General features: G+C 47.2%; 5 protein-coding genes across 5 annotated transcripts; 3 read left to right on the forward strand and 2 right to left on the reverse strand.

Annotated features, from left to right (window-relative positions):
* Positions 1-1990: 1990 nt before the first annotated feature.
* Positions 1991-3205, forward strand: EYB26_001615 (uncharacterized protein; the record flags this gene model as incomplete). Its single annotated transcript, XM_054260924.1, has 1 exon — positions 1991-3205. One exon carries the CDS (start codon positions 1991-1993, stop codon positions 3203-3205), a length of 1215 nt encoding a protein of 404 aa, XP_054116899.1.
* Positions 3206-4155: 950 nt separating this feature from the next.
* On the forward strand, positions 4156-6278 carry EYB26_001616 (uncharacterized protein; the record flags this gene model as incomplete). The annotated part of the gene is made up of 4 exons (XM_054260925.1): positions 4156-4791; positions 4850-5554; positions 5671-5938; positions 6004-6278. The coding sequence occupies 4 exons, from the start codon at positions 4156-4158 to the stop codon at positions 6276-6278; spliced, it is 1884 nt and encodes a 627-aa protein (XP_054116900.1).
* Positions 6279-6554: 276 nt separating this feature from the next.
* Positions 6555-7415, reverse strand: EYB26_001617 (uncharacterized protein; the record flags this gene model as incomplete). Its single annotated transcript, XM_054260926.1, has 1 exon — positions 6555-7415. One exon carries the CDS (start codon positions 7413-7415, stop codon positions 6555-6557), a length of 861 nt encoding a protein of 286 aa, XP_054116901.1.
* A 696-nt stretch (positions 7416-8111) lies between these two features.
* Positions 8112-9135, reverse strand: EYB26_001618 (uncharacterized protein; the record flags this gene model as incomplete). Its single annotated transcript, XM_054260927.1, has 2 exons — positions 8112-8921; positions 8974-9135. The coding sequence occupies 2 exons, from the start codon at positions 9133-9135 to the stop codon at positions 8112-8114; spliced, it is 972 nt and encodes a 323-aa protein (XP_054116902.1).
* Positions 9136-9673: 538 nt separating this feature from the next.
* Positions 9674-15594, forward strand: EYB26_001619 (uncharacterized protein; the record flags this gene model as incomplete). Its single annotated transcript, XM_054260928.1, has 6 exons — positions 9674-10059; positions 10163-10475; positions 10567-11670; positions 11744-12116; positions 12232-14222; positions 14335-15594. The coding sequence occupies 6 exons, from the start codon at positions 9674-9676 to the stop codon at positions 15592-15594; spliced, it is 5427 nt and encodes a 1808-aa protein (XP_054116903.1).
* Between the last annotated feature and the right edge of the window lie 145 nt (positions 15595-15739).

Here is a 15739-nt window from a genome sequence, read left to right on the forward strand (position 1 = left end):
GAGTTTCGCAGCCTCGTTCCCAGGAACTCAGCCACCGTAGCGTCACGTCGATACCTATATCCTCGCATTCATCCTGTTAGCAGTTGCACACAATCACGGATTTACTCTTGAAAATCGAATGGCAAAGCTGGGCCGGCTCCCAACTGCAGGGTAGGGAGGAGCACATAGTTTGCATTTGGCACGGACGAAGCAAAGTTCTGGGCGCCAAAATGCTGTACGTACTTAAATTTAGGTGCTTCACACTAAGATAAAATTTTTCATTTTAGTATACATTAAGACTACGGAGTATGTATAATATTGCTTTAATATTACTTTAAAAAAAGATTTAACCTATAGACTTACCCCGAAGCAACACCCCCGAATACCCTCTAAATATCAGTTCAAAGTCCCCCTAACCATCTCTAAACATGACCCAGACCCCCTAAGCTATAAATCAATGCTTGTTTGTTCCCAGCAATCCCAAAGCTTGCACATGCGCACATTCGCGCGTTCCCGCGCCAAAGCCCTAAAACAACACCCGTTTTCTGCAACATCCCGGAACGATTAGATATGTGTGTTTTATGAAGAACTTCAATTCTTCATAAGGTAGGAATCGATTTGACCATATTGTCTCGAGCTCAAAGGTAGCCTTCCCGGACTAGCCTAGCACCAATCTCAGCTTCGTGTTCTGGGACCGTGCTGAACCGACAATACCAAACTACTGTAACATCACTTTAACAACATTTTCTAGCCAAGCCTTATCTTTATACGAATCTCTAAAGTATAAATCTAACCTGAACTCCTGAAATATATTATATTATGCCATACAGAGCAGCAAAAACTCTTAGCGCGCTGATAGAGTGGATATACGTAGCCATATATCCTTATCCAACGATTTTTGTTGTCCGTTGCAGCCGAGCTGCATCCTGATTGGGATCTAATCCCTGTGAGTCTGTGTGACCAATTGTACTAATAAAATCACCTTGGTCAACCTGACAACCGGAGCAAAAGATTTACCGGAGCATTGAAAGATCGAGGACAATTCACTGTGCTCTAGAGGCAAGAACCAGCTCCGGAGAGGGGGCCTCCGTAGGGTTCATACATATAATGCCTGCCTCTTGGTTCGGGGTGTTGCCTTTGGGACTTCGGGGTCGCTTACTTACGGAAAATGTTATCTGACAAGCCTCGTAATGATCTCCTCATACCATATCGCAATACGGTGCATAACTAAACCATATTTCTTTAGCTTCACGATCGATCCCTCGGATCATTTCAGGGCCGATTCAGCAAGGTAGTGTCAGAGTTTCCACACTCATTAGTGAGTACTCCATACAGTCACGGATCATGGAACCGTTAACCACGGTACGGAGTACTCCGTATGGATTATGGAGTGTCTCCGCCGATGAAATGTCGGTAGCTTTTGAGTCTCTCTGGGAGGGGTTCAGCTGCGTACGCCGTATGGCCTGCAAATCAGATAATTCTGAAATCCTTGTCAAGTGTATTTATTGTATGTGTACGTACTGTATGTAATGCACGGATCATCTTGGCATCCCATTGGCATCATGACACCGCACTTGGAACGGATTATTGGGTCTCGCCGGTCGTGTATACCATAAAATTACGCGAACGTATCTGACAATTCAAAATGTTTTGTTCTTCTACCGTTGTTTACATCTGCTCGCCACCTTTATATTACGCATATGATCAGATTTTCTTTCAGAATAGTGCTTGTCTATGTCCAGGTCGAAGCAATAACAATAATACCATCATGTGCTCTGGCAGTCTCGGGAAAGAACAAGAAGTGCGGAGTAGGCCACCCGGGTAGTTAAAAGGACCGATAAGTACGGAAATAAAGATTCGGGACGTTGGGAAAGCCTTAAATCGTCGGCGGTGGATAGATAAGTGAAATAGTCCATCATCTTGATTCGAGAGAAAACATCCATCGTGAAAGACTTTCTCTCCTCAGACGTGCTCAATACCGCCACGACCGGTTCCAATTATTTCGACTATCATGGTTGAAGACATTGAGACTAGCTTTCAAGCTGCCATTGATGCCGGGAGCATCAAAGGCGCCATTATATGCGCCACGAATACTGAACATAGTTTTGTCTATGAAAAGGCGCTTGGTGAGCGTACTCTGCTCTCAGGCGAGAAGCGGACGCAGCGACTGGATGATATTATCTGCCTGGCCTCAGCTACCAAGCTGATAACAACCATCGCCGCTCTGCAATGTGTCGAGGATGGCCTGTTGACCTTGACTGGTGATTTGTCGGCTATTATGCCCGAGCTCGGGGAAAAGCAAGTACTTCGCGGTTTTGCCGCCGATGGGGAGAAACCTCTGTTTGAGGCGCAGGAGCGTTCCATCACGCTTGAGATGCTGCTCACGCACAGTGCCGGCATGAGCTATTGGTATTCAGATCCACAGATTCGTCGTTGGCGTGAAAAGTTTGGCTCTTCGCGAGCAGAGGGCCGCAAAGTGGTGGAGGAGTATTTTGACCATCCGCTCAGCTATCAACCCGGTAGTGGTTGGAAATACGGGCCTGGCCTTGATTGGGCGGGTCGAGTAGTAGAGCGAGTGACCGGCATGACCTTGAGCGAGTGGATGCAACAACGAATATTCAATCCTCTCGGCATTACAGACTTCGAGTTCCTTCCTGTTACCCGCGAAGACCTACGCGCCCGCCTTGTCGACCTTAATCCGGACGACCCAGAAGGCCTTGGTCGTGCAGTTTTCGGCGGAAAACTCACATACGATGACACCCGTGGAGATTTTGGTGGCCATGGTCTCTTTATGATGGGTACAGATTATATCAAGATTCTGCACTCTCTACTTACCAACGATGGTAAGTTGCTCGAGTGCGCGACGGTCGACAGTATGTTCCTGCATCGCCTCAGTCCAGAAGCGACTGCAGCGCATCAAGCCGCGTTGAACAGTCCATCTGGAACCGTTATTCGCATGGGCGTTGCTCCCGAGACGAAAGTTGGATTCGGATTGGGCGCCTTGTTGACGCTGGAAGAAGCACAGGGCTGGTATGGTAAACATACTTTGACATGGGGAGGCGGGTTTACCCTCGCTTGGTTTCTCGATCGCGAAAACGGTCTCTGCGCCATCTGCGCCATCCAGGCCACCCTTCCACTGCAACAGGACGTAGTGAACGCGCTGAAGCAGAATTTTCGCCACGATATTTACCACAAGCACGTTGCGTGGAAAAATAAGTTGGTATAAACGACTTGATTGAGAAGCATGTCTGATAGCTGTTGGCGATGCCCCTGTGTGACGTTTATTCCATAGAATTTCTAAAATTGGATATCTCAGCTTGCGACGTCAATGCAAGAAGAGTTTCAGTACGTATAACTTGACGAACATAGTAGTGCTTAGAACCCCGATTATGGCTTCAGACGAAATGTGGTAAATTTATGACAAATACACGAGCCACCAAGCCCTTCATAACAGCTACATATCGTTTTTCTAGCTATTTGAATCCAAATTTCCTAAGAGCATTTAGCCAATTATCTACTATTTCCTTTTCTTTTTTTTTTATCAGTGAAATGGCATGTAGGCTCTATATAAGCCCGAACATCATGCTTTCTTCCATGTAGATCGGTTCTTCTTTAGCTTACATCTTGTTAGACTTATATGCTATACATTTTACGCTGAACTATTGCTCCATTAAAGAATTAGTAGAAGTGGAACGATAAGACTTCAATAAGCGTTGATTTTTGTAGTCCGTTGGTAGAAAATTATCATTGATCGTGGTTTATATTTTTCGTTCATCGAATAAGCAATCCATCTACATCAGTATTGGCTTGTAGGAGGTATACGGTTAGTTTAACAATACATGGAACGGTTAGCAAATTCCCAAAAAAACTAATTTTCCTTGAAGGTCGTCCTTTTTGGTACAATGGTATTACGTTTTAGGTCTAATAGAAGACTTTCATGGAACGTTTAACCTTTCCGTGTCAAGAATACCCCGTACTATTCAGGGTCTCTCCCGTGCAGCTGGAATTGCCCGAGAAAATACACCGAACTGAACCGCAGCAATGACTATCTAATCGGAGTGTAGATGCTCTTTAATTCCACGCGGATGGCATTACATATGGTGAGGATAGGAAGGCATCCACTTCTTGCTTGTAGGAATTCTCAGTTCTTGGGAGACCGCAGTCAATCTTTTAGCCATGTTTACGCATAGGTATACGTTCCGCGCCTGTAAACAGTTCTCGGAGCTCCAAGAGGGCCCTTCAATGCTCTACAATAAACATTCATTTCACCATCATGCGTGCAAGCTCAAAGGAGCTCAGTCAGTCTTTTCCGATACGCCTTGGTCTCATCCTCATGGCGGTAACAAGATCTCGAAGCTCCTAGAGGCTCAGTCAGGGTTCTCAAATGCGCCTTGGTCTCATCCTCATGGTGGTAAAGACAACTCCAAATTCCCACAGGCCCTATCAAGGTTTTCCAATACACCTTGGTTTCATCCACATGGCGGTAAACGATTTTCACAGCTTCATGGGATTCCGTCAACTTTTAACAATACGCCTTGGTCTTGTCCGCACGGTCCTGCAAAGAAGTTCGACGGCAATCAATCAGCTTCATTTTCCGTGTTTTCTCGAAAACCTACACCACCTCCCAAGGTGGAGAGTGATGAAGTTGTCTCACTTCCATTTTTCGACGATACTCTCTTGCTGGCAAACAACGTGATAACCCATATGTATGTCTATGACACGGTTCTAGATGCTGAGAAGCTGTCGGATTCTCTTGAGCGTTTGGCCCAGCGCCCTGGTTGGCGGAAAATGAGTGCTCGAGTTAGGAAAAATGTAAGATTTCCCAGATTCAGGGGGTATGAGAGTTGTATGTTGACATGTTCTGGTTTAGGGGAAAGGAAAACTCGAGTTTCATATCCCCACGGAGTTTTCAGAGACACGGCCAGCCATCTCTACTACACACGTTAAGCACACCACTTCGATCGCAGACCATCCAATTGCAAGTCGTTTTCCCAAACCAAGTACCACACCCGCCGTTGTGGCAACGACTGAGGATTTCGAACCTCTCTTGGACGAGTCGGATTGCCCAAAAAAGCTAGATGACTATCTTTATAAAGATCGTTCGGTCTTCGGCCTCCACATCTACTCATTCAATGATGCAACCATCCTCATCACACACGTCAATCATTCTGGTTTAGATGGTATCGCGAGAAAGGATATCATGGATGCATGGCTGCTCATGCTGCAGGGTAGGGAACATGAGATTCTTAGTCCTTGTGACTTCCACGAAGATCCATTCATTGGCCTGGGAAAGGACGTTTCTGCAACTCACAGGCTTGCCGAACGTAAACTCTCCACGTTTGCGCTTCTGCAATGGGTTAGAAAGAATATACTAGACCTTGCTTGGCGCACTCCAGAGACTCGTCTCGTGTGTTTGCCATCTGGTTTTGTGGAAAAGCAGCGCAATGCCGCCATGAAGGAACTTGCTGCTACCCAGACCGGATCTGAGAAGCCTTTTGTGTCCGATGGTGACATTATAATTGCTTGGCTGGCAAAGGCGGGGTTGTCACATCTACCACCGACGTCAACCAGAAATGTGAGTTATTCTTATGATATAATATGATACGAAGGCGCAGATGCGGCCTCGGGAGGGAAAAGAGAAACATTTATACTGGGTCTAGATTCTAATTACCTCAATTTCTTACGATACAGGTCACCATAGCAAGCACATTCTCCTGCCGCAATGTCCTTGAAGGCTCTTACCTCCCTCTCGGCAAGCCGTATCTTGCCAATTGTGCCGCCTTCTTCAACACTTTACTACCTGTCAGAGATATAACAGGAAAGTCCCTGGCATACACGGCTCAAAAGGCCCGGGAAGCTCTCAAAGAGCAATCGTCTCTGTCACAGACGGAGGCATACTTTGCCTATGTACGGCAGTCAACTAAAAACAAACTACCTCCAATGTTCGGTGACAGTAATAGTAAGTTGGCAGCTTGCATCTATCTATCGTTGCAAGTATAGTTATATCTGACCCCGCGGTGACAGTGCACTTCATGATCCTTTCCAACTGGACCAAAGCCAACTTGTACCTCATCGATTTCTCGGCCGCAGCCATGACCCCAACAGACAAACCCGTAACAGCACGGTACATGCAAGCTGTTCAGAGTCCACGCAAGGCCATGGAATTGTTTGTTATTATTGGAAAAGATGCTCTGGGTAATTATTGGCTCAGCGGTTCGCGAACAAAACAGAACTGGGACATTATTGAAGCTGCCCTGAAGCGGGAGGATTACTTGTTTGAAAACCTTCCAGGGGCCTGAGAGTTTGCAACCTTTCGTATGTGTCAGAGTGACGGAATTTTAGTGAATATTAGTAGTAATAATGGGCATCAATTGATCATGTGAGGTTATTTTGAAAGATAATTGACTGCGAGCAGATATAATCTATTTATCTAGTGTCTGAGTAGTGCAATATAACATATAAATCTTGAAAATATACCTAGGTGCTGAGCTTGCATCAAGAATTAACATAAACTGTATCATCTCACTTATTCGCTCTGCGATACGCATACAGTAGCACTACTAGTTTTTGTCCCTTTAGATGACCAGTCCAATTGTCAACAACGTGGTCCGCTCGGCCAGCCGGTCCTTCATTGCGATCAGTTCGTCCACATCCCAATGGGCCCAAAGAAAGTGACCATTCAAGAAGCTGCTTTCGGGCCCAGCAAGCCACAATGTAAAATCCGCGGGAAGTTCCGGCTCGTCCCACGGGATTTCATCTCGTTTGAAGTGTGCAGCAACCACCGGCGTGTAGAAGGTCCCAGGATGAAAGGAGAAGAATCTCACGGCATCGCTTTCTCTCTCGGCCGCGAAACACTGCATCAATTGTGCCGCGGCAGCCTTGCTGGCCCCATAAGCGGAACGCAGCTTATCCGAAACCTGGGCCACGGCGGATGAAATGTTGATGACTGTCTTACCGCCGGACGCGGGCATAGGTGTTTCGAGATAGGCTTTGGTCAGGTTGAATGTCGCAATTACATTTGTATTAAAAGCTGTTTGAACATCCTCTGTGCTGATACCGGTCGCTTTAGCCCGTTGATGGACGGCGGCGACGCCCATGACAAGCACATCCACCGTGCCGAGATGGTGCAAAATCTCCGACATGCGCGCGCTATCGGTGACAGAGCCTTGGTATGCCAATACTTCCGTGGCTGGCCAGGCAGCGATAAGCTCATCCCGAGCTTTCTCCTGCGGCTCGGCTGAACGCGACACAATGGCGATACGTGCAACGCCAGCTCCTGCGAAGGCTTTGCAGATAGCGAAGCCAACACCACTCGCGCCACCCGTGACTAAGACTGTCTTGCCTTGTCCCTCGAAGCCATGGTGTTTGGAGATACGGTCGTAGCTCTTGCTGTGGTAAGTTTCTGTGGGGCGAGCCCACGACGAGAAGGAAAACATCACTGTTTAGTTCCCTTGCTTCTTGCACGTAGGAAGGATTTTGGCAATGACACAAGAGGTCGTTATCAATATCTTAGATACAACTCCATAGATATAGTAGCCATAGACTATTGACCCGGTGGAACTGGGATGAATGTCCTCGGCGGATCTTATTCGGGTCTCGGGCCTTTACAAAGTCAATGCCTAAGAGGCTATTACCTGCTTGACTTACGAAAAAGGGGAATGCAGATGACCGAATATTAGTTTTGACTTTAATCAGACTAATCTTTTGGAGCAGGGCCTCTTACCAGGAATGATCCAATTCGTGACAAGGCCCAAAAAAATGCAATGCAAAGCTTTTGTGGTTTAAAATTCTTTGTTACAGCACTTTGCTGGTTACTGATTTCCGTTTGTGCTGAAAAGGAAAACAAAATCCAATGAAAATATTATTTCTTCAATTTCGATGGCGGGTATCGGTACTACCGATAGGTAGCGGTCGAGTTAGCATTAGAGTAAGAATTTTCTCGTTTTCGATATAATTACATGTGTCTATTGCCCCGGAATGTAAAATTAAACACCACGTGCGAGTAGAGATTGAGAAGTAGGATTGAAAATTGCAGCGTACTATGTGCATGGAATAGTGCTATTGAGCATAAGTATCAATGGAATTGAAATCGAGAATTATTGGTCAAATTTAAAACGCCGAAGGTGCTGTATTTACTGAAATAACACGTCCTCTATAGAAAACCACTTCTTGACTCCACCTCTGATCTCAAATGCCACATTTCCATCTTCTGCCAGCTTGCGTAGAACCTCCTCGGTGAAGGGCTCCAAAGCCAGTTCTCTGACACTGTCATCCAGACTGTTACCATGCATGGCAGTCACCAACTCCTTCACCGTGACACTGCCTTTACCACGCCCTCCAGGTGTTGTCCTCTCTTTCATCTTGCTCTGCTGCAGCGCTTTCAGAACTTGACCTTCGCGGCGACGCTTCTGCGCCAACTGTCCCGTGATTCTACTTTGTAGGTCCTGGATGACTATCCCGTGAGCGGGATATCCCTGTTGGCAATTGTGCGATCTCATTGTCTCCAGTGCTTGCATCCAGGTATTTAGATGTTCCACGGCAGTTGTTCCATGGCCTAGAACATTATCTCCGGTGAACATGGCTCCCTCCTCTTCTAAGATGAAACACATATGATCCGTCGAATGTCCTGGCGAGTGCACAGCTCTGACCGTCGCTCCTTCGACCTTGAACACTTGGCCATCCACGATAGGCTGCTGATCCTTGCTGGGGGTGTGCTTGTAGATACGCGAATCAAGATCGGGATATAATCTCAGTAAATGAGGAACACCACCTGTGTGGTCCCCGTGCCAGTGCGTTAAGAGAACATGGGAGAGAGAGAAGTTCTCTTCGAGCAGGGTATTCGCGATAAGCTCGGCCCAGTCCGGGATGCCCTGGCCAGTGTCTATGATGAGACGCTCAGAGCCCGTTCCAACAATATATGTATTCGTTCCTTGGAGTGTAAACTAAATAATGTTCAGAATAATCCAAGTCAATTTCTTCGGGTGGGGTCCGTACCTTTCCTGGATTTTGGCCAAGTATACGAATCACACGAGGACTGATTTGCTCTACATCCTGTATCGGTGGTAGAGTTGCTTGCTGCCCATCTAGATAATCTTCAAAGGCACAGATATTGAGTGCTTTATTGATCTGTTTGTAGCCACCTTTTCCGGGTGCCATGATGGTGTTGCGGATTGATGCTTTCTTCAAACAACTGACTCCTGAGTAGGGAGTAATACAGAGACCATCGCTCAGATAAGTAGACCCCGAGCTTACAGGATTTGCAGATAACAAAAGAATTCTAATGAATACCTAAAATAGAACTTAATGGAGCCGATGCACACGGGACATTTGCACCGGGGCTGAGACCACGGGTCAATTAATGAAGCCTATGTAGCGATGATTATTACCGAGACGGGCTTCGGGGCAAGAGCACGCTGTTGATTGATCAGTGCGCCCCGATGATTAGTAGATGCTCCTTGCAGTTTCAGCTGTACGGACTCTTGCCTTATTTTAACTGGAGATAGCATCCTCTCTGGAGGTTCATTTCCTAAGACCGGCATTCACCACGAGGGAAGTTCCAAAGAGCAGACAGTCACAGATATAACTGGCTACTTTCCACTGTTGCTTTCCCATCTTCCTTTAGTTCTCTTTTTTTCTATTCAATACTCACCCTTTGCTCCTATTTCAATTCATATTTTCATTTCTTGTAATCATGATGATCAAAGATTGGGTCGAGTCACAGGACAGTGACAGTGACAAAGTCCAATCTACAGCGGCTTCTGAGTCTTTCGTTGAACCAGGCAAAATGAAGGTGATTTATTTCAGTAACGAGTTTCCTTCCGACGATACAAGAGATCTCTTGCGTCGCCTACGTGTCCACAGCAAGGATAAACGCCATCCTACATTGGCCAGGTTCATAGCTGAGGCGACAGCGGCGCTTCGTGACGAAGTAGCTGCTTTACCAAGTTCTCTGAGGGCCACGGTCCCCAAATTTGACAGCATATTCAGCCTTGAAGAGCAAACTGCACTGAGGCAAGGCCCACTAGGTGGTGCCATTGATGGGGTGCTCTTGTGTGCTCTTCAGATCGCTACGTTGATTGGGTAAGTGAAGCATTTCCACCTCCTCACGATATCTCTCGTGGACTCCTGAAGTTACTTTGACCGGATGACAACCTCAGACTGACGCTAATAATGCACCACCTAGTTACTATGAAAATGGGAAACAAGAAGCATTTGATCTTTCTGCTGTTGATACCTGCCTCACTGGCTTGGGTACTGGCCTCTTATCGACCGTTGCCCTTTCTCTGTCTTCGAACTTGGCAGACTTGCCAACTACCGGCGCGCTTGTAGTGACAATCGCCTTCCGACTTGGTGTACATGTCGACAGTGTATCACAGAACTTACAACCTCGTTTGGTTAAAGCCGACTCAGGTCCAGGCGACAGTTGGGCTTATGTTATTCCTGACGTCTCTCCCGAGGAGATTCAGAAAGAGCTTGATACGATCCAACGAAGTGATGTAAGTTTATCTTCCTGGAGTGGAGGTCGGAGCACTTCTTGCTCCCCTCCCAGTATGTTATCTTACCTGACGCTTTCTGGTCTAAAATTAGAAAACACCCGAGCCCAGCAAAATCTTCATAAGCGCTTTGAGCCGAACTTCCGTGACCGTCAGTGGTCCGCCGGCTAGACTAAAGCACCTCTTTCTAGCATCTGCGTTCTTTCGAGATCGTAAGTATGTAGCCTTGCCAGTATATGCGGGTCTATGTCATGCTGGACATATCTACAACGCACAGCACGTGGAACAGATCGTCTCGAGCAGTTATATGGATGTTATCGATGCCAAGTATATGCCTCGTGTCAAGGTTCTCTCGACTAGCTCGGGTCGCCCATACAGCGGCATGACAGCTAAGACTTTATTTGGCAATATCATTGAGGAGATCTTGACCAAGGCCATCAAGTGGGATGCTGTCGTCAGCGGTATAGTCCAGAGAGCCAAGGATACTGCCGCTGTCGAATGCGAGGTTCACCTTTTCCGAAACTCCCTGCCATCACATGAGCTCTTAGCAGCTTTGGGCAATGACTTGACACAAATCAAGGCATCAACTAAGGACCTTGTATCATGGATTGCTAAGCCAGAATTACCTCCAGCAGGGCCTAGTGGAACCGCCCATTCTAAGATCGCTATTGTGGGCATGGCATGCAGGTTACCTGGCGGAGCAACTGACCCCGAGAAATTCTGGGAAGTGTTGGACAAAGGCCTTGATGTCCATCAGAGAATTCCCGCTGATCGTTTTGACGTCGATACTCATTATGATCCAAACGGCAAGAGAATGAACGCTAGTTGGACACAGTACGGCTGTTTTATTGACGAGCCTGGTTTGTTCGACGCCCCATTTTTCAACATGTCACCTCGAGAGGCCCTACAAACCGACCCAATGCAACGTTTAGCTCTTGTGACTGCATATGAGGCACTTGAGAAGGCTGGTGTTGTCCCAAATCGAACTGCAGCGACCGATGCTCGTCGAATCGGAACCTATTATGGACAAGCTAGTGATGACTACAGAGAGGTTAATACCGCTCAAGAAATTAGTACCTACTTCATCACTGGAGGCTGTCGTGCATTTGGTCCAGGGCGCATTAACTACTTTTTCAAGTTTGCAGGACCAAGTTACAGCGTGGACACAGCGTGTTCTTCCGGACTGGCTGCAATCCAAGTAAGTGCTAATCACCTTATGCCATTCACTTTGAATTCTAAAACACGGTTAATTAACTAACTCTACTCAATAGGTCGCCTGTACCTCACTGTTGGCAGGAGAAGTCGACACGGCTGTTGCTGGTGGTGTGAATGTGTTGACTAATTGCGATGCCTTTGCTGGTCTATCTAATGGTCACTTCTTGACTAAGACTCCCAATGCATGCAAAACATGGGATGTTAATGCCGATGGGTACTGCCGTGCCGACGGTATTGCCTCATTTGTCTTGAAGCGCCTCGAGGATGCTGAAGCAGATAACGACAATATCCTGGGCGTTATTCTAGGCGCGGCAACAAACCATTCTGCGGATGCGATCTCAATCACACATCCACATGCAGGCGCACAGGCTTTCCTTACGAGCCAGGTGGTCCGTCAAGCTGGAGTTGATCCCCTGGACGTCAGTTACAGTGAGTAGATCCGTCGCCCTTGTTGTTGGAGTCCTTGTAAGCATTACGTGCTTATCAAATGTCGACATTCCGAGTATGTATGAATGATTTGTGCGCTGACAAACCACTTTTGCAGTTGAGATGCACGGTACTGGCACTCAAGCTGGTGATGCCCAAGAAATACTGTCTGTGACTGAGGTCTTCGCACCTCTTACTAGACGTCGCACGTCCAAGCAACCGCTATATATCGGTTCCGTCAAATCGAACGTAGGCCACGGTGAAGCCGTGTCGGGCCCAACCGCTTTGATCAAATTGATGCTCATGTTCCAGAAAGAGGCTATCCCGCGTCATGTTGGCATCAAGACAAGCATCAACCCTGGGTTCCCGAAAGATCTTGATAAGAGAAACCTGCGTATCCCTTATGAGAAAACGCCTTGGCCAAGAGTCCCTGGACAGAAGCGCATCGCTGTCGTTAACAACTTCAGCGCTGCAGGTGGCAACAGCACCCTCCTTGTGGAAGAGCCACCTGTTCGTGATCCGGTTCAAGAAACAATTCCTCTTCCAAGCCATGTCGTTACAGTCTCGGCGAAAAGCAAAGTTTCCCTCAAGGGCAATTTAGAACGAATGATTGCTTATTTAGAGGCAAATCCAGACATTTCTTTGGCCAACGTCGCCTATTCATCTACTGTCCGCAGGCGTCATTACAATCATCGAGTCACTGTGGCTGCATCTGATGCTGCACAACTCAAGAAGCAACTTGGCTCATATCTCGAATCTGTTGACTCTCATAAACCCATTCCCGCAACTGGTCCACCTCCTGTTGTCTTTGCATTCACTGGACAAGGAGCATCGCTTCCATCAATGAACCTGGAACTCTTCCAACATTGTCCTACTTTCAGGTCAGAGTTGGTCATTCTAGATTCATTAGCCCAAGAGCAGGGATTCGGTTCTTTTCTCCCCGTTGTTGACGGTAGTCACGAAGAATCTTATAGACATTCGCCAACGGCAACCCAGGTTGCTCTGGTATGTGTTGAAATTGCTCTAGCGAAATATTGGCAGTCTCTTGGTGTCAAACCCGATGTTGTCGTTGGACACAGTCTAGGAGAGTATGCTGCCCTCTACGTAGCTGGTGTGCTATCTGCCAGTGACGCAATTTCAATGGTCGGACGGCGAGCAGCACTTCTGGAAAAGAAATGTGAAATCGGAGGTTATCAAATGCTCGCAGTACGGGCCTCATTGAATGAGATAGAAGCCGCTCTAAAAGACAGGCATTTTGAAGTTTCCTGCGTCAATGGACCGCGAGACACAGTGTTGAGTGGAACGAAGGAAGAGTGCGCTGTTTTGAGCGAAATCCTCCAGGGCGCTGGCCACAGATGCATGAGTCTGGACATTGCTTTTGCTTTCCACTCTTCCCAGACAGATCCTATCCTGGAAGAATTTGAGGAAACCACCAAGTCAAGCATCCTTTTCCAGCCACCGAATATCCCCATCATCTCGCCACTTCTGGGCAAAGTCATCTTCGATGAAAAGACAATTAACGCCAACTATCTCTGCCGGGCCACGAGGGAGTGCGTTCAATATGTCAGCGCGATTGAGGCCGCGCAAAGGATGTGCATCATTGATGAGACAATGGCATGGATTGAAATCGGCCCTCATCCGGTGTCAATCCAGTTTGCTAAGTCGATTCTCCCAGAAATGCATGTCGCAGTTCCATCAATTCGCAGGGGTGAAGACAATTTGAAGACTATTGCTCAAAGCTTGGCTCTTTTGCACAACGCTGGTGTGGAATTGAACTGGAATGAGTTTTACCAACCATTCGAGGAGAACCTTCGTCTCGAGAACTTGCCTGGATATGCATGGAACGACAAAACTCACTGGATTCAATACAATGGAGACTGGGCACTTACTAAAGGTAATACCTTTTATGATGCTGAGAAGGCCGCTACAACCACTGGTACTCTGGCCCACAGAAACTCCGCGATCAAGACGTCAACGGTTCAACAGATCATTGAGGAGACGTTCTCTGAAACTTCCTCAACAGTCGTCATGCGGTCCAATCTCATGGAAGAGGACTTCAAGGCTGCTGCGTATGGTCATCGGATGAATGACTGTGGAGTAGTAACCTCTGTAAGTTTACCTATCTTTTTTGCTATCAAGTCTTTCATCACCCCCATGTTCTTCACTTGATGCTCTATTAGCAACCTAATTGATATGGTCCAACCACTAATCAAACTTACAGTCTATCCATGCGGATATTGCTTATACGCTTTGCGAGTACATCTTGAAGAAATTGCGTCCAAAGTCACAGAATATTGGGATGAACATTACCAATCTTGAGGTGCTCAAAGGCCTCGTTGCACAGAAGAATGCGGACAAACCGCAGTTCATTCAAGTTTCCGCTACGGTACAAGACATCAACCTGGGAGTCGCACACCTTTTGTGGCATAATATCTCTGCTACCGGGGAAGTCGAGGAACCTTTCGCCAGTGCCGACATACTGTATGGCTCCACGGATGACTGGCTCAATGGCTGGGTACCTGCAACACATCTTGTTCAAGGCCGTATCGAGGCTCTCGAGCAGCTTGCAGAGAAAGGCATCGCCAACAGACTCTCTCACAACATGGCATACCTACTGTTTGCGAACAACCTAGTTGACTACGCTCAAAAATACCGTGGAATGCAGTCCGTTGTGATGCATGAACTCGAGGCCTTCGCTGACATTACGTTGACAACCGAAAAGGGTGGCGTTTGGACTGTTCCTCCATATTTCATCGACAGCGTAGCTCACCTTGCTGGGTTTGTCATGAACGTCTCCGACGCCGTTGATACACAACAGAATTTCTGCGTTACACCCGGCTGGAGCTCCATGCGTTTTGCCAAACCCCTTGTCGCGGGTCAGAAGTATCGCTCCTATGTCAAGATGATCCCAACTGCGGAAGATCCCTCTGTTTACCTTGGTGATGTGTACATCCTTCAGGATAACATTATCATCGGTGAAGTTGGTGCCATCAAATTCCGCCGGTACCCTCGTATCCTTCTCAATCGCTTCTTCTCGGCTCCGGGGGGCGACCATGAGTCTAAGCAAGTCTCATCATCGATTACTATTACAAAATCTGTTCCCAGCAAGCCGGCTGTTGTTAAGGCTCCAGCACCAACTGCAGTGATTGCTGCCCCAACAGTTCTACCGACCGAGCCAGTCGTAGTCGCCAAACCAGTCGCAGTCGTCAAACCCGTTGCAGAGGTGAATCCCACTGTTGAAGTGGATTCGGATAGCACTGCCGCAAAAGCAATGGCCATAGTGGCTGCTGAGGGTGCGTTGGAGCTTTCTGATCTTCCAGATGATGCGATTTTTGCCAATCTTGGCGTTGACAGCCTTATGAGTTTGGTCATTGCTGAGAAGTTCCGTGATCAGCTGGGTGTAACGGTCAACGGTAGCCTGTTCTTGGAATATCCAACCGTGGGCGACTTGAAGGCTTGGTTGATGGAGTATTACAGTTAATTCTTCCACTTGTTTGTTTAATATGCGTTTTTACTCTGTTTTTGTTTCTGTACTGTATTTGTTGTGAACTGTTTCCGTATTTTGTGCTTCCTTTTTCTACATATAGATTGGTATATATTGATTGCAGATAACTTTCCGAACACAC

The sequence above is a fragment of the Talaromyces marneffei genome, chromosome 1 (genome assembly GCF_009556855.1).
Source record: "Talaromyces marneffei chromosome 1, complete sequence".
Classification (NCBI taxonomy): domain Eukaryota; kingdom Fungi; phylum Ascomycota; class Eurotiomycetes; order Eurotiales; family Trichocomaceae; genus Talaromyces; species Talaromyces marneffei.